Source organism: Crassostrea angulata, chromosome 1, assembly GCF_025612915.1.
Source record: "Crassostrea angulata isolate pt1a10 chromosome 1, ASM2561291v2, whole genome shotgun sequence".
In the NCBI taxonomy this organism is placed as follows: domain Eukaryota; kingdom Metazoa; phylum Mollusca; class Bivalvia; order Ostreida; family Ostreidae; genus Magallana; species Magallana angulata.
Genome location: NC_069111.1, coordinates 794,463 through 821,801, shown reverse-complemented (window position 1 = coordinate 821,801; position 27,339 = coordinate 794,463). Strand labels below are relative to the sequence as shown.

General features: G+C 35.5%; 1 protein-coding gene across 3 annotated transcripts; it reads right to left on the bottom strand.

Annotated features, from left to right (window-relative positions):
• Nucleotides 1–429: 429 nt before the first annotated feature.
• LOC128178299 (beta-mannosidase-like) lies at nt 430–19,439 on the bottom strand. Of its 3 annotated transcripts, none has more exons than XM_052845441.1 (17): nt 19,211–19,431; nt 18,692–18,844; nt 17,784–17,932; nt 16,947–17,146; nt 14,069–14,136; nt 12,250–12,422; nt 8,228–8,399; nt 7,535–7,701; nt 6,816–6,953; nt 6,253–6,332; nt 4,897–5,087; nt 4,478–4,657; nt 3,697–3,794; nt 3,301–3,448; nt 1,843–2,162; nt 1,185–1,370; nt 430–1,101 (listed from the first exon to the last, which is right to left on the bottom strand). In XM_052845441.1, exons 1-17 carry the CDS (start codon nt 19,311–19,313, stop codon nt 865–867), a joined length of 2,763 nt encoding a protein of 920 aa, XP_052701401.1. In that variant the 5' UTR covers nt 19,314–19,431; the 3' UTR covers nt 430–864. The 3 variants fall into 3 exon arrangements, with proteins under 3 accessions (XP_052701401.1, XP_052701474.1, XP_052701554.1); XM_052845594.1 differs by lacking the exon at nt 430–1,101 and adding an exon at nt 1,756–1,805 and having other exon boundaries at nt 1,234–1,370; nt 19,211–19,439; XM_052845514.1 differs by lacking the exon at nt 19,211–19,431 and having other exon boundaries at nt 18,658–18,795.
• Between the last annotated feature and the right edge of the window lie 7,900 nt (nt 19,440–27,339).

Genomic DNA, 27,339 nt, shown 5'->3' with positions numbered 1-27,339 from the left:
AAGCACATGCGTTTTGTGCTTCATGATACGGACAAGAATTTAACTAACTATAATTATAATAAATTTATCATCATAATAGTAACTTGATCCAAAGAATCAGCGCTTCAGGTCCTGACGTGACCCGACCCTTGGGATAAAGTTACTGTTTCGATAATAATGTACAACATTACCAAAGATATAGAGATAGATACATTTCATAGTCAATCTGTAACATTGATAACTTTATCAAATATAAATAACAGTTAAATGTTAAATAAGAGTAATGTGCTGATGTTCCTTTTTTCTAATAAACTGCACTGGAGTCCTATACCACAGTACTCTGTTCTGCCAATTCACTCACAATACATGGCAGTTTATTGTTCTGGGGTCCCTACTCCTGTTTTACAATATGAAAAAATGAATTAATAAATGATAATAACAACATGTTGCTGACTATGGAGATATAAGTTTACTGGTATTAAATATTACTCAAAACAATCAATATCCTTGGCATTGATTTTCATCATAGTGTTTGTATTGCAAATACAAAGACTCAGACATTAAAGCTTTAAAATCAATTGTATATAAAGTGAAAAATGGTTTGAGCACCTTCATCATAAAAAACATTGATATACATGTGTGTATATATATATACATATTGTATATATGATATACATGTGTGTGTGTGTGTGAGCTTTAGGGGTGGTCTCAAAAGTTCAGGCAGCTCTGGTAAAATGAAAAAAGTTGATGCACGTAAGTATAGATATTGAGGTAAACATATATATGTGTGAGCAATAATCTATCACAGTCCTGGTCCATTGAATACAGAGGGAATTGCACTTGACCCTTTCTATGGCACATTGTCACCACTTTATGGTTCATCAGTTAGTAGTAAATGTCCATCAGGGACTTGATGGTCAAACTGCCGTCCAGTTTGTTCTGGTCCACTGATTCCCAGGCAAAGTACTGCAGGTGCTTCACTCGCTGAACCATGAGGAACCCGTTGTCAGAGAAACGACCTTGAACTCCAGGGGTGTCTAGCCAGACGAATGGAGCGATGGCTGATGTACTGATGGTAATGTTGAAAACTTGGTCTTTCTTCACAGTAATGATGTTTGTAACCTAAAGATATAAAAATTCATTTACTATATCCACTTGTTGTACAAGTAAAAAGAAAATTGTGTAATTCATGTAGCAAGCTTGACCTGTATTTTGGCTTTCTTTAATCCAATCACTGCACTAAAGGTTGAGAGAGCCTGCCAAGCTGTGGGGCCATTTTGAGGGTTGCCTAGGTGATAGAACAGGAAGCAGTTCTGTCTTCTGATGCAGTCAGCCTGATGTAACATGTTGTTAATGTTGGCTGAGAAGACAAGCTGGGATGTCATATTCATCTGTAACAAAATAATGGTGGATTGCTTATAAAAACTAAGTGCATTTAATAGAACAGAGTTCAACAAAAATAATTGGCAAGTATAGCATCCCATCCTGAAGAAATGTTTTTGGATTGTACTGGTTAATCAAATTTACTCATTTGCTCTTAATATTTCTTGTGCGTAAAATTTGAGATGAGTATGCTCAAAATTTGAATTCACTGATAGTAGAGACCAAGAACTGCATTGCTGCCTTCACTCTGAATCCCGGAGTCCAGTTATTGAGCTACTCTCAAATGGTATTGTTTAGTCCTCTCACCTGGTATTCCTGGGTCCAAGACTGAGCCTTTCTCACCTGAAACCCCCGATGTCCAATTCTTGAGTCCAGTTATTGAGCTTCCCTCACCTGGTATTCCTGAGTCCAGTTCTTGAGTCCAGTCATTGAGCTTCCCTCACCTGGTATTCCTGAGTCCAGTTATTGAGCTTCCCTCACCTGGTATTCCTGAGTCCAGTTGTACAGTGGTTCCATGCTAGCCCAAGAGTACATGGAGATATACAGTGTGCCTTTCGGTCCCACTGAGTGGGGCTGGGGGTTGGAATCCACCGGGGAACCAAACAGAAAGCCGGCCTTGTGCTGAGGATTGGGCACAAACTGTAGGTGGTGGGTGTGGGGGTGTCTGGTCACATGGAGTTTGATTTCATCTACACAGATGTAAACCTTGGCCATGCCACTCTCCTCATAAGGGGAGATAAGCAGGGGAGAGAAAAAGTGCTGGGCAAAGTACTGGAGCATCTTCCATTTTCCTCCATACTCTGAAAAGAAGATGTTATTTATACCTGATAATAGCCCCGTTACACATTTAAGCCACACTTAAATGATGTCTAAATATAACTCATAATGTAACCTTTGACCTCCCCTCTGCATGTATTGTGGTTTCTTTGAATGCCAAAGCTTTCCACTCACTTTAAAAAGTTTATTGCATTGTGGTAGTCATGTTAGACCAAGAGCATAAAATTTGACATTTACTTCCATTTGCCTCACATATCTTCTACCAGACTTTGTTTTTAATAATTAACCATTGCCATTCAGGAATTTCAAAATTTGAGTTTTTGAATTATGCCCTACTTTTAGAAATATGACCTTTGAACTTTTAATTTATTTTCAGTCTATATCAGTACTTTGACGTCTATTTCACTGATGATGATGTTTCTTGTACATATGAAAATTTTAAAACAGCGCATAAAGTGTTTCATTATTATTAGCTGGGCTTTGCTTTAGGCAGGCAAATCGCCAATGTTACTATAAATAGCACAACTTCAAAAGTAAACAAAAAACAAAACAGCGTCAAAGTAAAAGCTTCTGCTATACCGTTACACAGAAAGCCATGTTTTGTCAAAAGTGTTGGCATTTTGTTTCTTTTTTTATTTCGAGAGAATTGTCTATCTTTTTTTTAGATTTTTTTTATTAATAACGTGTTTTGAAAACAAGACTATGCATTTTGGACACATACAATGCGCATGAATTTCCATGAACTACTTTGCTGCGTGTTGAAGAAATGGGGATTGAATATATAACGCTTGTTGCAAAATTCTAGGCAGCAACTGTTGAACTTTTTTCTACTAGACAGACATATTTTTGTTTATAGCTGCTTACAAAATTTGGTCGCTCTCTGACGCTTTGCTGACATTAAAAGCATGAGAGAAGGAGAGGGAGAGATTTATTTCAGTCTTTACAACACAATATGCATAAAGACACATCAAAGGAGCCCGGCTTTCAGTACTTCAGTACTTTGATTTTTTGGGGGATGGGGGGAGGAATTTTGGTATCTATGATAGATCATCTCATTATTATTTTTTTTTTTGGGGGGGGGGGGGGGGGGGAGAGAAACATATTTCCCATTATAAATGTTACCTTTGAGGAACCCTGTTTCTGATCATAAAATTTGGGTACCTATGGAGGACCAGGTGGGGGCCTGCCAGATGTCGTTGAGCTGCCAGTACATGGCCCCCATTGTGTTACCCCGCCCACTCTCATCCAGTCGGTTCTGCCAGCGCCGGTAGTGCTCCGTCTCTGTTTTCATTGCAATGGCCTGGTCAATCTATGACAGAAAAATATGCCACAATAACTATAGAGAAAGAACAGGGGGTAAAGACAGTTAGTTCGTCCATTACCTATAATCATATTCTTGAGAAAGATATCGAGGAAATAAAATTCATACCATATTTTCACAGATTGCACATAACTAATAATTACTTTTACAAGCGTTTAGAATCCCAATTCATTAATAAAAGATTGAAAAAAAAGACAATTAGTTAATAAAATGGACTCATCTTTGACCCCATTTACCTGTGTGACATAAATTGTGTCCTTGAACTTTTGTTTCCTGTCTGGAGAATTAGGTAGGTTCAGGTAGAGAATGACTTCAGCCATCAGCTGCACATTACCTGTAAACAAATGATTAACAGTGTTACCTGTAAATACACAAACAACTTTTTTCAGTGTTACCTGTAAACAAACAGTGTCAACAGTGTTACCTGTAAACACACAGTGTCAATAGTGTTACCTGTAAACACACAGTGTCAACAGTGTTACCTGTAAACACACAGACAGCAGTGTTACCTTAAACGTACAGACAACAATGTTACCTGTAAATACACAGACAACAGTGTTACCTGTAAACACACAGTATCAACAGTGTTACCTTTTAAACACACAGACAGCAGTGTTACCTGTAAACACACACACATCAATGTTACCTGTAAACACACAGACAACAGCATTACCTGTATATACACAGACAACCCCACACTGAAAAAAACTTCAAGCCTTCTCCAACAGTAAAAATTAGAATGTTCCAAATTCTATTTTCTCCAAAATGCTGTAGATTCCTAATTTATTAAACGTGAGGAATCAATATGTGCATAAAATAGCGAGAAGCTTCTAGCGGATTTTAAAATCTCGCTTTTATTTTTCGGACAGATATAAACTAAATGAAACTATAATAAAAATTCAGCGTTTGCGATTTTATATTCTTGCAGTTTGATGCAAAATGTTTGAATCACGGAAATAAAAGAAATCTACAGTACAGTGAAGGGGAAATCAATTAAAGAAACCTAATAGTTCTAACCCAGTGGGTGATGTTGTCTGTGCTCGCTCATGTCGGAACACAGGTCCATGTCTTCCTCGGCGTAAACCTCGGCCAGAGTCTCGTACGACGGCAAGGACTGGAGGCCGTACTCCGAGGCCATCCTGGGGACCCTGTACACACTTTGGTCAAAGAACGGGTCCATGTAACGATAGTCATGTACTGTAATAAATGCCAATGGTTATATTACATCAAGATAAACAACACTCTATGTAACGGTAATTGTGTACTGTAATCAATGCCATTGATCATATTACATCAAGATAAAGAACATTCCATGTAATGGTAATTGTGTACTGTAATAAAGGGTCATATCACATCAAGGAAAAGAGATAAAGAACATTCCATGTAAACAGCAGCGTACAATTAATTCACTTTCAAAAGATAAAAAACCTACATACTGTCACCATAGAGCTCACTCCATGGTTCCTTGGCAACAAAGCCCTCCTGTAAACTCTCGATTCCATTACTAGGGCTGGACATAATGAAGGGATGAGTCAAGTCCTCTGATTGGACGATTGGCTGAATTGTGTCATGATACAGAGTAACATAATCCTTGTAGTAAAGCGTAAAGTTTACATCTGTGTTGTACCTATAAAATATGGAACGATTTCACTGTTATATCTTTACATATATATATATATCACATATAAATACAAAAAGTAAAAACATCTACACTATATCTGTCCGATATATAAAGACTGCATGTAAAATTTATTTCTGGATTCCTGCTACAAAATAATTAACATCTTTATAAAATATACAAATTAAGAGGTACAGGTTAAATATTTTTTTACCTACAAAGAGGAAAACGTTAATTACATCTGTATTTTTCTTTAAAAAGCATAAAACACATGTATTATCTCAACAAAAAATGTAAAAAATTTACAACTGTGGTGCAAAAAATGATTTGTATAATACACATAAAAAATGGTTTAGTATACACCTCTATTAAATCAACAAAAATGTAAAAGTCACACTTGATTTAAAATTGTAAAGTTATAATTAAAATATTTACAAATGGTGGAAAAGATTCAAATGGCGTACAAGTCCCTACCAGTGCTTGGACATAATCACATACACACCAACGATTTACTTCATCAGAGGGTGACAATACTGTGGAATCATTGAAATTCATGGTGGCTCTGATACTCTTGGATAGCCCTCCCCCACAAATTTACACTCTCAGCAAAAACAAATTAAGAAGAGTTATCTTTCTTACTTAGGTGGTATGGGACACCTCCATGTTATGAGGTATTGTTTATCGAAATAAGCAATAAAATGAAGTGATTATATATTAAGTAGTTTCTTTCCCAAAAGTGCCGTCTAACAGCGTAACACAGTGGGTTAAAGGGTTTACTATGAATCTGTAAGTCATGAGTTTGAATCCTGCTGGGCCCGGGTTTACATTTTTTACCTCTCCAAATATTTTTTTGGTTCAATACATGTATCGTAAAATTTGAAAAGTCTAAACCGGTGAAAGTATTTTAATTATTATGTACTTTCATCCACGTTAATAATAACAGATGTCCCACGCCACTTTAAACTGAAAACCGATGCATCCACAAAATTATATCCTCACGAATAAACAAAAAACCCACAATCCACTAAAATTGCCCCCATGGATTTAAATAATTCTACAATAATATGGATTAAACTGAACACAAAGGAACACAAAACAAACAAAGGAACACAAAACAAACAAATATCTGTGTGTATTTGACATTGTTGATTGAATTTATAATGGTTCGGGGTACCAGCTTTGTCGTAGAGCTTTCTCGTTTTCGTTATTCCCACTCCACAGAAGTAAGGAAGCGTGCGACTTGAGACGTTTCACCTGAGATATACAAAAATTTACACCTCAGTTGTATAAGTATGTTGGATACATTGGAACAAATACATAATCCAAGATATTGGGCATTCTGTAGCAGGCAGTGATAAATAGAAGTAGTGATGGATTATAATATCTTATGAGCATTCCTGACCTAAAAGACAAAAACTAAATACTTTCAAATTGACACTTTGTTAAAAAAAAGATGCTCTTATGTGATCTAACTTATTAACCATTGTCTGATACTTGAAAAAAAATTGTGCTTTTTTTTAGAGCGGAACTTAGACAACTTCATGGGTCAAAATTTTATTATTTACCATTTCGTCTTTAATTGCAATTTTATATACTACAGTAACTACATTTAATGCCTTAATAATATGTTTAAGGGAGGCCATTCCTTCACACATAATGTCAAAACCATCAAGTCGGTGATTATTAGAGAAGTTCAACAATAAATGAATCCCTGGCAGAATAAACCAGTTCCTCTACCTGCTGTGAGATCTCGTCGCTGACCGTGGACAGGAACTGGGGGTCTGAGGGGTACATAGCACACCCAAACATCAGGTCCTGCCAGATCAGGATCCCTAGCTCATCGGCCAGCTCGTAGAAGTCCTCCGACTCATACACCTGTAGACCACCAGAGACACAGAATTAAGGGGCATCAACAACAAGATAAGACAAATAACTCTTGATAAAACAAATGATCAATCCTTCTTATTGAACCGTAAACTGACAGACACAATTTGTCAAGTTTTGCAACACGAAGTATGCTAAAACTCTGTATAAATTCAGCTTATTATCCCAATTGACTTGCCTCATTTCCTGTATCTTATCTACCTGCAGTCTGATGTACCTCACCTTTCTTGCCCTCTTCCCAACTAATTTACCCTCTCCTTCTAATTTTCCTACCACTTCTCTACTATGTACATGTATTTTCGTCTTTCTTCCCTCTGACTTATTTACCTCTTACCACTAGGTTACCTTTCTCCACTCTGACTACGCTCCTCTTACCACTAAGTTACCTTTCTCCACTCGGACTACCCTCCTCTTACCACTAAGTTACCTTTCTCCACTCTGACTTACCCTCCACTTATCACTAGGTTACCTTTCTTTACTCTGACTTACCCTCCTCTTACCACTAGGTTACCTTTCTTTACTCTGACTTACCATCCTCCCTCTCTTACTAACACTTCCCTTCTTTGACTTACCCCTCCTCCCCACACTCTCATGGAGTTCATGTGGACATCCCTGGCCGACTGGAGCAGGTTCCTCAGCCTCTCTTTGGTCACCCGCTCAAGAAAGCTGTCCGCTGGGATCCAGTTACTGCCCTTCAGGAAGATGGGCACTCCATTAATCTTAAAGAAGAAAGATCTACCTGCAACAGGAAGGCAATGGTTACTGAAGAATGTTTTGATCCATTTAATATATTGAACATCACAGTTGTATAATATGTTTAAATGAGGTAGAATTACTAAAACCTTTACTTCATCATTATCATATGGCTGTTATGAAATATTTTTGTCGATTAAAAATATACACCAATTATCTTTAAATTAAGATTTTGATAATAATTACTATTATTTCTTTCTCACAAATCAAACTTTGAATGACATTTTGAAAGGCATATTTCATTTTACAAAATTAGATATATTACAGTTCTAAATTATACATTTAGTTTTATATAATTCTATCATACAACTTTGTATAACTATATTTATGAATATACTTCTCATTATATTTTCAAAACAAAAATCCTTGAAAAATATCATATTTTTCTTTGAACAATATCATTAAGTTAATAATGAAATGCACTGAGCTGTCAGACAAACATTCAATACTAGAATCCTCCCTACTGCTTAGAATGACAACTGAGATAAACTTGTATAGTAAATGATTAACACCTTGTTTAGGATCTCCAGACACAAAGTCCTGCATCAGCTCCACTGTTTTGAAACCAATGGTCAGTTTTTTTGCCGATAGGGTGCGACCATCAGAACTTGTGAAGAAAGCGTAGAGTTGATAAAGATGTTGGGCTCCATAACCATTTGGCCACCACTCTTGTACAACGAAGTCCTGGATCAAAAAACATGTACAGAACAAAATGATTTAAGAATTGTTATTGGAGTTTGAGACCTCCTCCGATATACCCTCTTAATTTGCAATCTTAGTTTAACATTGTTACTATGTTTTTTCACCATCAGAACTCATGAAAGGAGCGTATAGTTGATAAAGATATGTTGTGCTCCAAAACAGTTTGGCCACCACTCTTGTACAACAAAGTCCTGGATCCAATTATATAAACCCTATTTTGTGGGGTTTAAATAAGACCTACCCTGACATATCTTCATGTGCTATCTTAGTTTAACATTGTGTGGTAGAGTCAGGTACATGGTATTCTTACTAGCTCTGGCTAGTGGGTTAACCGCTTAGCTGGATTGGTAGAGTGCTGGACTGGCATACCAGAGGACCAGGGTTCAAACCCCAGCAGAGGCAGTAAGTGTCTCTGTTACAATTGTTATTGTGTATTGAAGTTTTAGAAACCCCCAACACATTCTGTCATTTTTTAAGTATATCAGTGTGTTTTGAGACCTACCCTGACATAATTTGCCGGTGTGTTTATAAATGAGTTTTGTAATCTCCCAAACATTCTCTATCGATTATGTATATTAATAAGTTTTCAGACCTCCTTGTCACACCTTGTCATTTTGCAAATAAATAAATTTTGATACCTCTTTTGCCACATGATACTTTGTCATTATCAATGCATGAAATAGCTAGATCTGAGACCTCCCTGGACATACCCCGGTCAGTGTATGTATGTATTATGGATTTAGAGACTTCCCCTGACTAACCCTCTCTTTGTGTATATTACAGGTTTTGAGACCACCCCTGACATACTGTGTCATTGTCACTCAAACTCAATAAATGGGTGCAATTAATGTCGCCATGAAATTACAAAAAAATTAAAATCAGCAGAATTGTAATTGATTTTGTAATACAAAGTTAGTCCATAAGTGTTTCCAAAACACATATTAAAAAGATCAGTGGAATGTGTTTATTTTCAGCGAGAAATCTATATAAAATGCTCAAACTGACATGTTCGTTACTGTCGCCATTTTGGAATTTCATTTTGAAGAGACTGTTTTGCCATATTATCTGGACAATGTGCGGAATAAGTTCCTGCATACTATTTTTCAGTAAGAAAATTTAATAATTTAAAAGACAATAAGTTAATTTCACTAGTCCAAGAATTACTTATTTTAATTTGAACATTGTCTCCAGTTTCGGTGTAATCTCCGTTACATTAGATATATAACCATCGCAAGAGTTGCAAATTCTATCAAAAAATACAAAAAACCGTATTAAGAACATTGCGAGGTCTTTTTGTCTACATAAATGTTAAAACATTTAATGTAATTCCTTTTGTCTAATCATATCAGTACGAAAAACAAAAAAAAGTCTGAGCGTAGATTTAAGACTGTAATGTTCGTTACTGCCGAAACTGAGGAAGTAAATGCAACAACTGTTCAAAGTGAATATTGAACATACGATAGTATTTGTTGCCATCAAAAACTGTCTTTGATTAACACTACAATTTTATTTTGAAGCCGCCTAGGCAGGTAAATGTTGGTTACTAAATGTTCGTTACCGAAATGTTCGTTACGGTATTTCACGATTCCCTTTGTAATTTCAATCTTAGCTCAAATTGTTTGATGCTTATAAAACACACGACTAATTGTTGGTTCATCAACATCCACTATTAGTGCCAATGGCAATTAGACAGCATGATTCCTGCTAAAACCATCTAAACGTCATACTCGTGAGTTGCATACACTTTCATAAGGATTTATTAGACTAAGTTTATATTATGTGTATCGAACAATTTTAAATGGGTACATAAAATAAATGTCATGTTGATCAGTTCTAATATTATAAACAATCCTTATGTTTATTTATATCGTTGTAGTATATCTCAAAAAAGAATGAAATGTCCGTTACCTATTGTAACGAACATTTCAATAGACAAGCATTGTAATTTTTAACAAATACTGAAACTATAAATAGCTTTAAATTTAAATCATACACACATTCTTATTTTAGTATCATATTTGATTAATTTCGTGCTACTTAAGTGGGATTTATCTCATAAATAGCATCGTAGATCTACGTAGGAAATGCACATATATAATTACAAATATAATTCACCGCGTTTAAAACACACAATACCAAAAGTATAAATAAAGGCTGTAAAAAAACCCTGTATAAACACATATTTATATATTTTTGAAAGTATGTTATGCTTATCAATAGAAAATATGTGAGTATACTGGAGTATCTTCAAATTATATCCTTGTAAACTAGAGTAACGTACATTTCATACGAAAGTATTGAACATTTCATTGACATTTTCACACTAAAGGAAATGATTAACGGCTTAATTTTTTAATTTGTTAACAGAAAATATGGCCAAATCAAGATTCAAAACCCTTGGGAAAGTCTGGAAGATTATTTCTAATCGATAACGAACTTTGGGAAAAAAACTCGATAATCTTTAGGTAACGGACATTTCCTAAAGTTGATTCAAAAACAGTTTAAATTTGTTAATCTAAGCTAATATGGTTTTGTTGATGTTGAAGTTGCTACTTCTATTTTAAATGTTTCATCATTTACAAGAAACAAAAAGTTTCATGAAGAATTTAATTAAATTGATACATTTTGCTAATTGTAACGAAAATTACAACACTGGTCTCTGTTATATTACAAACAATTTGTTGGGTTTTTCAAATAGATATCTTTGTAATTAATTAATCGGAAGTGTACTACATTTTCCAAAAACAAAACACGTGCTTTAAGAAATTAAACTTATTTTAAAATTTATGTACCTTAACTTATTTCTGTGCAATACTTTATACACAAATGAACATAAAATCGATATATATATCCACCAGTATCAATATTATTATCAATATTAATCAAAAATGGGATTAGTATCAGTCACTGTATTTCTAGGATGAACATAAATACTATGCAAGATGACATTTTAGATATGTTTATAATTTTGAAATAACAATTGTTTAATTCCGTAATGTTCGTTACATTAGAGGTACTATTTTTAATCTCTGTTTGAAAAATTTATCAATGCTTTTTATTTTGTTTAAACTGTTAGATGTTTAAGTGTTAGTTAAATTAATAAAATTTTAGCAAACCTGTAGTTTTAGTCTTTGTCTATCAAATATGAAATAGTTTGTATGATTAGTTTATATGACATGTCATTTGATTTTGTAAAAAACATATTTGGGTCGTTTCTTTTAGCTGACAGTAGATAGAAATTAATGGGAATTATCAGCGAAAGCCTAATACTGGTTTGCAGCTATTTTATGTATTTCATATCAAAAATAAAATTTATTAGGATCCTTTCCTTTTTATGTTTCTTTGAAGCATCTACAAGCCACGGGTGGACTAGTAACGGATATTTCCTGGCACTTTAGTCACAGAAAAATGGTCTATGTTTGAACTGAGCTCACAAAAATATGCTTTCTTTGATGTTTAAAAAAATTTAGAAAAATAAACGTTATATATTAATCTTTTGAAAAAACAATATTTCACCAATGAGGACACTGTTTCATTTTTCCTCCAATACCCACTTGTATTTGCACTCATTTATTGAGTTTGAGTGTGTATATGTGGAAGTTTTGAAACCTCCCTGACATACTCTGTCACTGTTTATTTTAAAGGCTGTGAGAATTATCCTGATGTACCCTGTTGTTGTGTATTTGGGGTTTTGACACCTCCCCTGACTTACCCTGTGGGCTGCGCTACCTCCCTGGACATATCCCTGTCGGTTTATTACAAAAACTGAAGCCTCTCCTGACACATCTGTTGTTAACATTTATTTGGGGTTTTGAAACCTCCCCTGACTTACCCTGTCTAGTTGCAGCCTCTGTTTGATCTTGTTGTTGTTTGACGTCAGCGTATGGACCTGCTTGCTTCCCATGCCTGTGACATCAAACCGGATCTTGACAGAGCCTTCTACTGTCTCACCCTCAGGAACATCCAAGAGTACCTCTGTGTCAATTACCCATGATCCATCAGTGTCTGCAACAGCCAAACAAAGACACATGTATATTGAGACACGAAAGAGAATTGATCACAAATATCATTCATTCACATTATCTTATTTAATAAATGGTTTCAATTGCCACTTCAAATTTTTTCACCAGCATTTCATTTAAACACATTTCATTCCAAACAAGTTTTAATTTATTTATTCAACATTTCATTCCAAACAAAGTTTAATTCATTTATTCAACATTTATTCAATTAATAATACTATGAGTACAGCTAGACTATTGTACATCTAGACTGTTGTACATCTAGGCTAGTGTACACCTGGGCTCTTGTACAGCTATGATATTATACAGGAAGGCTATTGTAAAGCTAGATAATTGTACAGTTAGACTATAGTACAGGAGGGCTTTCTACAGCTAGACTATTGTACAGGAAAGTTATTGCACAGCAAGGCTGTTGTACAGCTTTACTATCCTATATCTTAATATCTAGATCTGTTTGATATCTAGATCTACTATCCTACAATATCTAGATCTTTCTGATATCTTTCTGATACTTAGCTCTACTATCCTAGATCTACAATATCTAGATCTTTCTGATATCAAAATTTACTATCCTACAATATCTACGGTAGATCTTTCTAATATTTAGATCTACTATTTATATAATAGTGTTGTGTTGTGCATGTACTATGCCTAAATAGTAGTCAGGGTTTGATACATGGTGCACGAGCCGGAGGCGAGTGCACTATGTATCAAACCCTGACTACTATTTAGGCATAGTACATGCACAACACAACACTATTGTTATTATTATGCCGACTGTTAAATATACTGACGTGCTTTGCTATAAGTAGCTCTGACGTTCGAGTGTTGACAAGTCCCTTAAAATAATCACCGGAAAAGCAAGCGTTTGTTGTTGTTTTCAAATTACGTGTACGGTAATCAATTGATTTGATTGTTTATTTAATCAACAAGTTGTTGTACAATAAAAAGTCAACAAAGGTTTATGTTCTTTTTAAGAAATAGAGAGACGTTTTGCCTTACCGAGAAAACTCGAAATGTTTAGCAGACGAAATCTCAGTGAATTTTTTTCTTGAACATTCTTTATCAAGCGTCATTTAAAAAAGCGTTTTTGTGATTCTCATGTAGAATTTCTTTGAAAAATGTTCAATCAATTTGTTCAAAAGTTTATAGGAAACTTTAACTTTAAAAATACCGTCAATAATGAAGTTTTTTTTTGGAAAAATGAATAATTTTAATTGCTTGATGTCAGTCGTATATATGTAGTTTTTATATACCTAAATACCGGTATTCGTAATAACGGCTAATTTAGCGTAGCGGTAACGCGTTGGGCTTCATGCTAGAATCAATGATTTTAGCGTCGTGAGTTCGATTCCCGCTGTCGGCGCTTGAAAGATTTTCGTGGAAAATATTCGCCGTGCTCTATTTCGGCATAGTATGCTTACGCCATATAAATCCTTTGATACTATGCGAAAATAGATGAGTATTGAATATATAGTGACAAACTGACAGAAGGCATAATAATCTACAATATCTAGATCTGTCTGATACCTAGATCTACTATCCTAGAACTACAATGTCTAGATCTTTCTGATACCTAGATCTACTATCCTAGATCTTCAATATCTACAATATAGATCTTTCTGATACCTTTCAGTGTTTCAGCAGTGAAGCTACGAATGGCTGTCGTGTTGAATGACTCTATGTAAATATCTCGCCTATGTACAAATGAGAAATGAAACATACTGAGCATACTACACTGAACATTTACTGATACAGACACAAATTAAGTAAAAGAAATGCAAATAATGACTTCTTAAATTTCTTACATGCTTTTAATGCATTTTTATTGAACAGTCATGTGAAGGAAAATAATGCAATTTTTCAATTTCTTTCCCTTAAAGCTGAACACCGCTCATAAATAGGCACTGTCCACAATATTTCTCTTTCATCACCACTATCCTTACAACCCTTACAAAAGCCGCAGACCTCTTAACAGTTTAAAATATTACTCTGTAGAGGTCTTACCTGCGTGGACTTGCATCTTGCCTCACCGTGTTATAAGGTCACAATTAATTGTTAAATCTTATGCACTCTTTTAAGCCGGGAGAATACTTAAACAGGTCAATGCATTATTTACAAACAGAATATGCACATAAATAAAAAAAACATGCATGAAATCCAAGGAATACCACAGGTAAACTACCAGTTTTAGGTATGCAATAGGGTGTAACGAAATTGAACAGTTTATATACAGGTGACTATCAATGGCTCAAAGTCGATGGGACCAAGGAAAAACTTCGAGGGATCAAAAGTTCCATTTTTTATGAGTTGGAATTTTCCAGGATGACCGACGGGTTTTAAAATTAGTCTTACTAGATGTTATAATAAAGCTATTTATTTAGTACTTACCTTAGGCACATGTTAAATATAAATATCTGGATGTTTTTAAACTAAATAAAAACAGATATAGAATAAAGTCACGATAACTATTTATTCTAAGCATCATATTTTGACTAGATTGCTAAGTACTAAATGTACCTAACTGCATTGACATGTTGTAACATTGATAACTGAGTATCACCCACTGTACCCACTGTACCCACTGTACGAGTCCTTCACCAGCTGTAAGAACTTGTTCAGCAATAATCATTTCATGACAATGATGCTAATATCCATAACTTCTACAATTTCATAATTCATAAATTTTGACTATGGCTAAAAATTATCGTCTCAATTTCTCATTTTCACTGCGTCTCCAAATTATATTCTCATATGGCTGATGTTAATCATAGGTTTAAGGTCTAAGAAAAAAATTGGTTTGTTGCCGCTTTCCTGACCAACCCTAGCTTTTAACCCTGACTTAAGACTTTTTAAAAAGGATTTTTGACAGGTAATCCTTTATTTTCCATTTTTATACGATTTGGTCACAAAAATGCTTGTAGCAGTTTCTCTTTTCAAAGCTAAGTAACTCACACATTTTGTTTCAAAATGGCTGTGTGTTTATGTGTGTTGTAGATAATAATGATGCTCTCATCACTGGCAGAGGAAGTGTCTGAATAATATAAATCATCATTTTTGTTTTCTTTAGGTCAGCTTAATAGTCAGGGAAGATATTAAAACATTTCTCATTTTTAACGTTCAGCATTGTCAGTATCTAACAGGCACATATTGATACTGCTCAATACATACTCCAATAAAGGAAAAATTAATCACTTGAAAAAGATATAAACAAAGAACTATATATGATAAGAGTTAAATTTGGCCCCCATAATTCGCCATTTTTTTAAGTGTTTCGGTAAAATAAAATGTTAACTAATTTTTTTAGAAGAGTTGATATAAAATATATTTTTCATCTATTTATTTGATTTATTTGCACTCACTGGCAGTATATGACGTCAGAAGTGACGCCATTTCTATAATTCAATCAAAATCAGCCAAAAATTGACATTTTTCTTTTCTATTTACGAATGGGAAATATAGAGTGCATGCTTGAATAAGGAACATTTTTTTGTCACTTATTAGTCTTGGCTAGATACATCTCTGATTAAAATATTTTATTTGTTCAAGAATGTGCTCTATGTTTTCGGAAGGAAAAACTGCTTGAAAACAAGCTGTTTTACGCTAAAAATGCAAAAATGGCGGGAAAAGGTTGTCTTTACAATGTCATACGGTATTTCTAAATTGTGGGCACTTGAACCAAAATGAATATTATGTAAGCACATCACATACATATCTGTACTAAGAAAACAAGGAATGATAGTAAAATGATGATGTTCATTTTAGGGGGCCATTTTAGGCCCTTATCATATACCGGTATAGTCCTTTTTCAACCTACTTATTAATATTAAATTCCTTGTCATAACTGTCCTACTTTTTTTCAGCATGAAAGCGGAAACACGCCATTATTTATTACTTTTTTAGGCCTTAGGTAACTGTATGGTCAATCATTGAACACTTATCACCTTGCAGGCAAGAGAAGTGTCGCCTGAATAAAAACACCTGTTACTCGGGTCCGGTGTCTAACGCCATTTAACTGACCAAGAAGGTGTTAGTTAGGTAACATTTGTCTATACACAGCCACTTATAGGTATCAATAGTAAAAACAACAGATTAGGAATAATGAGACTACAATTTAACTTCAAGGGATCAAAGGCTTCGAGAGATCAAAAGTTCGAGAAATCAAGAGTATATTTTCCTACCGGGTGTTTATATAGGGAAAAAATTTGGGACCCTTGATTCACTTCGAGAGTTCATGAACTTAAAGCGATTGCATTTCGAGCCATCAAGAGTTACCTATACCTGTGTGACGGTGCCTATTTACAAGCTGTGTTCAGCTTTAACCAGTTATATCATGAAATAAAATGCTTGCCTGTCACATTATATTTTGATATTCTTAACCTAAGAGACAATAAAACACTGATTATTTGGCCTAATTTAGACCATGAGCTATCTCTTTTGAAAGCATTCCTCTAAAAACAAAAACTTGCCAGGTAATCTCCTGACCTGTATATCTGACTGTACCTACCATATCCCCTGGGTGGGGAATGACGGCCCCCAGTCCCAGCTAAAGGAGCACTGCTCCTTCCTGACCATGTTGACGTGACACTCCCCCTTGTACTGAGGGACTGGACAAGCGGGCGGGATCAAGTAGCTGTGGTTGCTGGCCAGAATCGCTGCTTGCTTGACCGCCGACTTGAAGGACACACTGATACTGTTCTCTCCTAGCTGTGGAAGAGTGACATCTATTGAAATATCATACAAGGGGAGTAACTTTATTTTCTTCCTCTACATTTCTTATTTTATTCAAGTTCAATGCATCTAAAATACCTAAACTTTAATTACGTATCTCTAGCATATTTCATTTAACATATCCTTTAATTAAATGAAAAGAAACAAGCTTTTAAAATTGAAACCAATTATTATATATAAAAGTATTTTGCTAAATCAATAGACTAAAGATGCAAGTAAAAAGATTAATAGTGTATAAAATAGTTTGTATGATCAAATGGTTTCCATTATTAAGTGTGGACAAGAAGGCAGAAGTCCTCTCCTTCTTTAGATTACTTAGTAATCTGATCGTTTCCTGATACTTCTTCTCCTAATTCTCTTGTTATGAATTACTTAAACATTGGTGTGACTTACCTTAACATAATGTCACTTACCTTAACATAATGTGACTAACCTTAACATAGTGTGACTTACTGTAACATAGTGTGACTTACCTTAACATAATGTGACTTACCTTAACATAGTGTGACTTATCTTAACATAGTGTGACTTACATTAACATAGTGTGACTGACCTTAACATAGTGTGACTTACCTTAATGTAGTGTGACTTACATTAACATAGTGTGACGTACCTTTACATAGGGTTTTATGTCCATCACATATTTCACGAACATGTTGTTGGTCTCTGCCACTAAGTGTCCATTTATGGTTACCGTGGCGAATGTGTCCAGCCCCTCACACACCAGTTTTATGTTCGCCATTGACATCATTTGTGATGAGACTGACACAGAGAGGGAAAAACAAAACTCAAATTCAGAGATAACTTATCATAAACATGTCATAAACAGTCATGTACAGTTCATCACTTCTTCATAGTTTTTTTTTTTCACCAAAATAAAGTAGCAGAGCTGCTTGATTCAAATTAGTGTGCTATCTTCCAATGACAGTCTATACTATTGATTTGAGTAAAATCCCTAAAAATCAATGGAAATTACTTTTCAGTTAATTGTATAGGCATGCAACACTGGACACCTATTTTGGGAGTACTGTACTTGACGATTTATATTTATATATTTACATTTTCCAGTGTCTTTGTCTGTGATAACACTACGAATCGATTTTGTACTATACATTTCAATATAAAATTCAAATGAAGTATGTCAGGGCACAAACACGGTTTGCATACTTTTTCATTCATTCATTCTAATTCTAATCCTACAACTACTGAAAATTATATAGATATAAGTAATAAGGAATCATTCTTTGAATATTAAGAGGTAATAATTTCTGTCAGGGTGTTATTAAATCTAACGTAACGCCCGCCGGGCTTTATTGGATTTGATCATGCCCAAACCAACATTATCACCTCATAATACTCCTTATTCCTTAAACAATTACCAACACTGGTTCATCATTATCATTTTCATTCCCCCATTTCTTGAGTATCAAAAACCTAACTCCATCCATAATTTTTTTTAAAAAGCCTTCACTGGAGACCACACATACATGTAGCTACATCCTCAGTGACCAGCCTCCCTACCATTGAATACCCGGCTGTACGTCCAGTCAGCCTGACCAATCCAGCGGTAGCGGATGTCGTTGTCACGGTAATACGGATCCTGGATTATTTTATGATCCATCAGAGCGGTGTACATGCTGCCAGGAACTTGCCCGGTGATGCTGATGTTGTGTTCTGTATTCAGTATAAAATACAAATAAATCATCATGAAAAACATATCTTATGACAAAGAAGTCAATATAAAGTTAATGAAGTAACAAAGGATGACACCATGTTGATAGATCAAAGAACGATTTGGGCTGACAGGTGAATATCTCTTGGTTCAATGACAATGAATTAAAAAAATTTTCACACAGGAAATGGGATGTTTATGTGAAAGTTTGAGCCCGGTGATGTTCACGTTTGAGGTGAGACTGGAGTCATTCCAAATATCAAGTCGAGCCGAGTCTGAGATTATCAGATTATTGGGACGTGACCAGGTGACAGTTTATCCTAGTAAGATAATTATTATTAAAAAAGGTTATAAATATTTATAAATGCCTTCTTTTTCCGTCAAAGTCCATACTCCGTTCAAACTGGTGGTTAGTACAGCAGCGCCTGTTGAAATGAAACTAAACAGCAGCACAGCGCTGTATACCGACATCTTGTTGTCATGTGACCATTTAGATCTGATTCAGTGGAGCGGATCTCATTTAAACCTGTCATCATATCTTGTAATAATTCTTGGCATAAGGTTTTTTTTAGTCGCAGTAGTTTACTGTCATGGTTTGAAAAAGTTTACAAAGTCAAAGAGTACGTTTTACCACAGGTGTGTGAAAAAAGGGTTAATGGGGGAACAGAAGTGGACCGAAACCCCTTGGCACAGGCACTTGTTTCTGAGAAATATTTTTACCCTATAGTATAATATTATTATACTATAGGGTAAAAATATTTCTCAGAAACAAGTGCCTGTGCCCCTTGGCTAGCGAAGGAGGAAAAATAACATTTTCCCTCCAATGTACCCACATTTTAACGATGTTTTTTTTCTTTTTTGTTTTTTGTTTTTTGGTGTTTTTTTTTGGGGGGGGGGGGTTTACACAAGCCTCTGTTGTTTTAGACTGAACACGAAAATCCATGTGTGGAGTTATCATAAAGGAAGAAGATGGGTGAATAAGGCGTGTAAAATGCCCATTTGAGGAATGAAAATGTTTATTCAATGTAACATCGGTTTGTAACCCTTATGATATTTAAAATACTTCTAATAGGTTGTTCAAACTGGCGTATGCGTGTCAAATCATACAAAAATAGTGTTATTATAGTCCCCTACCGGTTTTCACCGGAGGGGACTATAGCTTTCCTCTGCGTCCGTCAGTCCGTCTGTCCGTCCGTCTGTCTGTCCCACTTCAGTTTTCCACACTTTTTTTCTTTATGGGTTTGAGGAATAATTTGAAATTTGCTGAACAGCTTCAAAATGTCAAACTACAGATCAAGTTTACACTTTTGTAGCGTCTGGTTGACATATTTTCTAGAAAATTAATTTTTTATATTCCAATTTTTTAATGTTCGGGTTCGATATTCTGCATAACAGTGCATTGTTTTCACAATTTGCTTATGCAATACTCTCAGAATGCTTGTTGTGATCGGCTTCGGCCGATCACTGTTGTGTCCTTGTTGTGATCGGCTTCGGCCGATCACTGTTGTGTCCATATGAGGCATCCGGCAAATGCTTCCACGTGCGCACACATTCCGCTTGCATAAGTAGTTTTTACAAAAACTTAAAGTTTGGTTTAGTAGCTCCATATTTTTGTCATAGTCTAAATGCGGTTTAATGGAATTTAAACCGATTTTGATTAACAAAAATGTGGAGAGATGACCCACTATACTTTAAAAATGTCATTTTGTACGCCAACAATTGAACGTTTTAGAAAAGTAATACGTCCGTAAATTCGTGGCCAACGTCTAATAAAGCATTTAAACAATGAACTTTGTTGTAAATGAAATGGCTCGATCAGTGGATAGAGCACCAGACATTTTGCAACTTTATGTTAATTACTTGAATTTTTAGGTTGGGGGTTTGGTACCACCAAAACTTTAGCATTTATTAATTTCTTATCGTTTTTTGAAATATTTCAAACCAAATATAGTTAGAAATTTCCCTTTTGTAATCTTGTATTATAACATATCAAATATATTTAATTGAAAAAAAAATGTTAACTTTGAAATTGTATTTTACGACTAAACCAAATGGGAAGTTGCGCCATCTTATTCCCCATCTTCATAAGAAAATTTTCAAATACATAGATATATATTGATTGTCAATTTAGTTTTTTTTTTTAGAGATACATGGCATATGGCGAGACAGGGCAATTTCTATCTGTACATGTACAGTACAGGCTATAGGCCTACATACATGTAAAATATTTACATCTACCAAGTATATGATTTCCTCTATTTCTTATGGAAATTGACTGTAATTCATAGCTCTGAATAAACAGACAGGACTGAAATCCACACGACCCATTTTATCGATTGGTCCAATTCTTCATTAATCAACATAATTGTAGGAAAAACCACTGACGACACGAAATAACCATGCATGAAAATGTCGGACTCAATTTCAATTTCAATACTTCTTTGCCTGACGTCAGCTTATCAGTATAACATATGTATAACATATGTATAACATGAGGTGGTAGTGTATTTACAGAACTTGCGCACGCACAAATAAGAGCATATACTATCTTATTATACCTTAGACTGGCAATGCCTGTCTGATATGCGCGATATACTGGTCTTCTGTCTCTTTCGTACGATAGAGACAGAGGACCAGTCATGTATGTCTCTGCTGTCATCGTCATATTTTTCATCATATCCCGCCCCAGTGAATTTTCATTCCACGCTTACTTAAAAAAAACAAAACAAGGATAAGCATACAATGTAATTAAATGATTAATTCTAATAAAAATCATTTAATTCCTTTGTATTACAGAAAACTGTGATTGAAAGAAACCGGCAAACTTCAACTACGTTATGCTTTCTTTGATGAGTCTAATGCGGGTACCGGTTATAAAGGTAGCGATCATTGCAGATAAAAAATACATTATTTGCTAACGCTAAGCATTTTAAATTGAAAACGTTAACATTAGTTGGATTATAGTCTGTCCCAAGTTATTGCTTCCACCACTTTTTGATGATTCTAAATAAAAATACACATACCTGTGAAAGAAATACAGTTGAAATCGATAAAAGGGAATATGTCCAATATATCTTCATTAAACAATTATCATTTTTTGCTCATAAAAGTTCACATGAACGAAAACAAATTTCTTACGGAGATTTATAATGGGAAATGTTTACATTTTTCTCCATTCGGAAATACTCGGGATACCTCGCGCAATTTTTCAACGTTATCATCCGGGCTTATTAATGGCTGATGCAATGCAAAATCCCCGTCGACTTTCTACTTTTGGATGCGTATTGAAACCTGAAGAGGTAGAGGGGGCGTTTCAAAACGGATAATCTGGACATTTTTTATATGGGTGAACGTAGTTTGAGCACAGAGGTATTTATGATTATCGAAATATCTAGCAAAAAGTGGTGGAAGCAAAAACTCGGGACAGAGTATAGGACAACAATTAACCAAAAGGCTTTATTGGATTTGGCCATATCCTGACCAAAATCATCCCTTCATGATACTCAAAGCATTTTTGGGAGTTGATTTTAATCAGCTCTCCTATGCAGTTACTCGGACAAATCGAAAGTGAAACAGTGTTTGGACCTAAGCACCAATCGCAACTTCTTGGGCCTTTCCGGCAGGCTCGGAAGTGTTTTTCCGAGCCTACCGGAGAGGCCCGAGAAGTTGCGATTGCCTCAGCACAAATCATCACTGCTGACAAGACTTTAGTTCTTGAAAATAATTGATAAATTCGATGTAATGTATGCTAAAGCATTGTTTTTCAATAAAACATATTTATAAATACCTTGAAAATAGTCAGATTTTAAATGGTACGAACAATTTAGATATGTTTTGTAGTCGTATGTATTCCTACGTCAGAGTAACTCGATGCTCGGCTGTCTCTGTAAATCTCAGAAAAGCAGAGAGTCTCTTGCTTGTCGGAGATTTACGGTGTCAGCCGAGCGTTTGGTTGAACGAGACTAGAGTTCAATATTGCTTGGATTCATACAATTTTCGAGAAATAATTCTATTACTGATACATAGTTTGATTGAATTAATTTTATCTTTAAATATTATTTAACATTATTCATATGGGGGTTTCTCGACATTCCTGTCGAAAAAGTCAAAAAATTCATATCATAAAAATGTGCGTAATTCAAATACAAAGTAGAGACTTCATGTACTTGTCATGCTAAATAACATATCATTGATTTTAAAATATATAAAAATCGACAAAATCAACTCCCGTCAGTTCTTCAGTACTTTGATTTTATTTACCCCTTGCTACCAACGTGTCGCTTACTCACCGGGTAGAACGCTACACGTGACGGTCATGCGGGACATCGTGCATGTGGCAATAACGGATAAATGTCGGTCAAATTTTTATATTATGGAGATCTGTGTAATAATTGGATCATATTAAGTAAAAGTTACGCAATTAAGAAGTGGGCGAAGGGAGCGAAGCTGAGGCTCGAAGACCCTAATATGATCTAACTTACTTTGAACATAATCCACTTTTTCATTGGCTGATAAAAAGTTCTGCGCCTATCAAATAATTTTCATCTCTCAATTGTAAACATGACGTCGCTGTGAAGTTCTCTTAATAGAATGTTTAGCGACTGCTGATTGGATGAAAATGTGAGTTCTGTTCTAATAGTCCGAAATATCTGACGTTTTCCTGGCATTTATTCTAACGATTTTGATATTTTACTTGCCAGGAAAATCTGTCGTTTTTCACGGTTTTACTGTCAAGTAAAATATCAAGTAAAATATCAAAATCGCTAATAAAGCCACGAAAACAGACTAAAAATCAATGTAAAAATTAAAAACATTGTTATGAAAACTCCACTGCGATTGCCTAAGTACTTTTTGAGATATTCAGGTAAAACCCTATTTCACATCTGAACAACTTTTGAATTAAGTCAATCACAGGACCCCTTCCACCTTATTATCTGTTTTTTAACTGTCAGTCAACGATTTATACCCCCCCCCCCCTCACCTTTTTTAGACAAAGTTAGACACGGAAAACTCTCGCCATTATGATGATTCTTTTTTTCATTTTTTAAAATTTTTTCTTTCTTTTCTTTTTTTTTTTTTTTTTGCTTGACAAGATTTTTGATAAGTCTGACCTCCCTCCACTTTCAATTTGATTTCGACGCCATAGCAATTTATGTAAAACTATCTCCAACCTCTTTTAATATGTAAGAGTGTGTTGGGCTGTTACATAAATATAAAATTTTCCTTTAATTTTTAGATATTAGAAAAGGGACATGGTGTGCTATCCTTTAAAGGAACATCTATCAAAAGGAAAGTCAACCATACATTATGGGTTTATTTATTGGGGTTTTAATCTGTGGGGTGGATGGGGGTTGGGGGGATCCTTTTTAAAACGCCCGTGTATCCATTTTGGCGGGACAGGGACTGTAGGAGGTCAACGCCGCTGTAAGAGAAACTAGGTAATGGTATGAAAACTGTTCGTTTTTTATGGTTGTTGTGATTATTTGGCATTGTTTACGCTATTCTCTTTATCTTTGACCAGTAATTACATTAAATTCTTGTCTGCTGGTTATTTACATTTGATAATTAGAATTATGTGCGTGATTAGTTTTCATACGTACTCGAATAGGTTTCGGGTCACGTGATCAGGTAATATTACATCATAGGACCATGCGTTGGCGGGGCACTCTAAGCTCGCTCGCTAGTTGTGATTTAAGTAAGGTAAAATGGCGGATGATATGGAATGCGCTGATTTTGGGCTGGCAGATTGTTGTTGCTACGTGTTTACGGTTTTTGTGTAAATAAAATAACGCTAGTGAGCAGCGTACCTATGTAGTACTTGATTTTTATTCATTTAGCACTTTATTGTTTTATATTCGGACGAACGCAGTGAGGGAGAATATAAATATTTTTTTCCATTGATCTATTTCTTTATTAAGATTAAAAACAATTTAACACTCACAAAAGCGAAAGTTTTACTGTCGAATTATTTATGTCCTGTGTTAAACACATAAAGAAATGCAGATTCCAAAATCACAAGAAGACTGCGTTCCTCTGTTTATTCATACTCCATACCGCGGGATGTATAGCTCAAGTCTTGTTTCTGAGGTCCGTTTGTTTGTCTGTCATAACTTGATGTAACTTGTGACTAGCATCGCCGTGCGACGTCGTTCTCAACGTGATTAAGAATTGTGAACCAACTGCTGCTCGACTCATGGGTTGTTTGGTCATCAGTATTTTCTTCAAGCATTCATCGTTCATTGTAATTTTGTTTAGAGAACGTTGATATTTGTCGTGAGATTTCCGACGAAATAGTACACTCGCAATTTCCAAGACCGGACGCGCTATCACGGAGTGACAGATTTAGGGCCTGGATAACGCTCCGCATGCTCAAAGATGCACAAGCTGTAATATCACTGTGTTGTCAAATTGTTAGGATTCTGATATTGGTACGTACCTTGTCAAAGTTGATCAGATCAGGATATCACATTATTGAAAGGCTGTTTGAATATTCAGATATCGCGGCGTGATTACTAGAATCACAGTATTGAAAGGCTGTTTGAATTCAGATATCGCTGCATGATTACTAGAATCGCAGTATTAAAAGGCTGTTTGAATTCAGATATCGCTGCATGATTACTTGAATCACAGTATTGAAAGGCTGTTTGAATATTCAGATATCACTGCGTGATTACTAGAATCACATGCAGTATTGAATGGATACTTGAATTCAGATATCATATCGCTGCGTCGTCAGATTGCTTATATTCTGATGTTGTTGCACCCCTTGTCAAAGATGTCCAGGGCATGATATTAGTGCATTGTATACGGCTGCTAGGATTATGATATTTTTGCGCGTCTCGCCAAACTTCAAACAAATTGTTATATCACTGCATTGTCAGGCGCCTATGTCGTCATATTGCCGCGCACCTTGTCAAAGTTGCACTTACATGTACTAACACTGTGTTGCATTTTTAAATCGCACAAATTGTGATATCACTATCGTAATGTCCGGTTGCTGAGGTCGTGATATCACATCGCAATAGTCATAATAGTTGTTTGTGCTGACAGTGTTGTCGGTTGCTAAGTTTGTAAGATCGCTGCGTGCGTTATCAAAGGTGCGTCGACGAGTGGCGATTTGCTGAGATATCTGGTTGCTCGGGTTGCGATAATGAGTGATCAATGCTGTATGTAGCATAGTGTTTGTTGCGCTCTCTTAGAACTTCTTCGTATTTTTCTCTATTACACAAGTGTCGAAATAGAAGAATCTGAAATCGACATTCAGAAAAACGAAGAACGTAAAAAATCGGATTTAGAATAGTGGAGATTGTAAAGAAAATACCTGTGCACATGTTCATGTAGAGTACGACCTTGGAATTGGAAACGAAGGGTTTAATCAGTGTCCACCCCATACCTGGCGCGTACAGACTCAAAAAGGTACCCGTGATGACAACGATCTTCCTAAACGTTCTCTGACCCGCTAACTGATGACAGAGCGGCCGAGACTGGGGCTTGAAGGCGCTGAGTCGTGTAGGTCCCACTCGAAACATGCACACCCTTATTTTGTAGACGATGTAAGCGAACATGAACAAGTTGGAACTGAATATGGCAAAGAAAAAGTATTCAGAAATCGCACTTGCGACTCCAGTGTACACTTTGTCACAGAAATCTACATAGGACATGGCGCAGAATTGCAGGCTTGTCATAAGGGGACCCACTACCCAGGCGAGGGCACATGCGATCTTCACTTTTGTCGCTGATAAAAAGTTGTAGTATTTCATCGCAAACATGAAGGCTAGAAATCGGTCCAGATTAAAGTAGGTGATAAAAATTAGAGAAGTTTGCGCGTATATCAAAATTAAGAAATATTTTTCCAGTATTTTTCCAGAAATGATTTCGAACGCCCGCCGGTCTATACATAGGAACAGACTAGAGAGACAATCCGCGCTGCAGAGATTAAGGGAGAGAATCCTTATTTGGTAGGGAAGTTTTCGGCTTTTGAGTAACACTACGAGAGCTATGATGTTGATAACCAGGGCTGGCAGAGACACAAACAGCTGGAAAATATCCTTGCTCTCCATCACTTATAGAACTATTGCTATTTTTCCAAGCTGTACGGCGGCTTAATGAGGGGACCGGATATTCAATCCATTACCCCGCGGCCCGATACGTTAATGAACTTAAATCACAGAAACGTAATGGCTTTGATAATATTTACAGTCAGAAAATTAAGAAATGTTATACAATGTAGAAGGATGAGTAGCGCGTGTTAGTCAAAGACAAAGGTTCAACACATCCGCTGATTTATATATGCTGCGTATGTTCGAAGGCTGGGCGTTTGATTAGTAGATTTATTGAGAAATGTCTCCTCAGTTGTGAATGTCATCAGCACCTGAGAAAGGCACCATTTATAACGTCTGATAGCGATGAATCTTCCAACATTGTTCAGATATCGTGTTTCAGCGTCAAAGTCTCATCAAGAGTTCCAAATTAAAAATATGTATCTCGTTTTATTTAA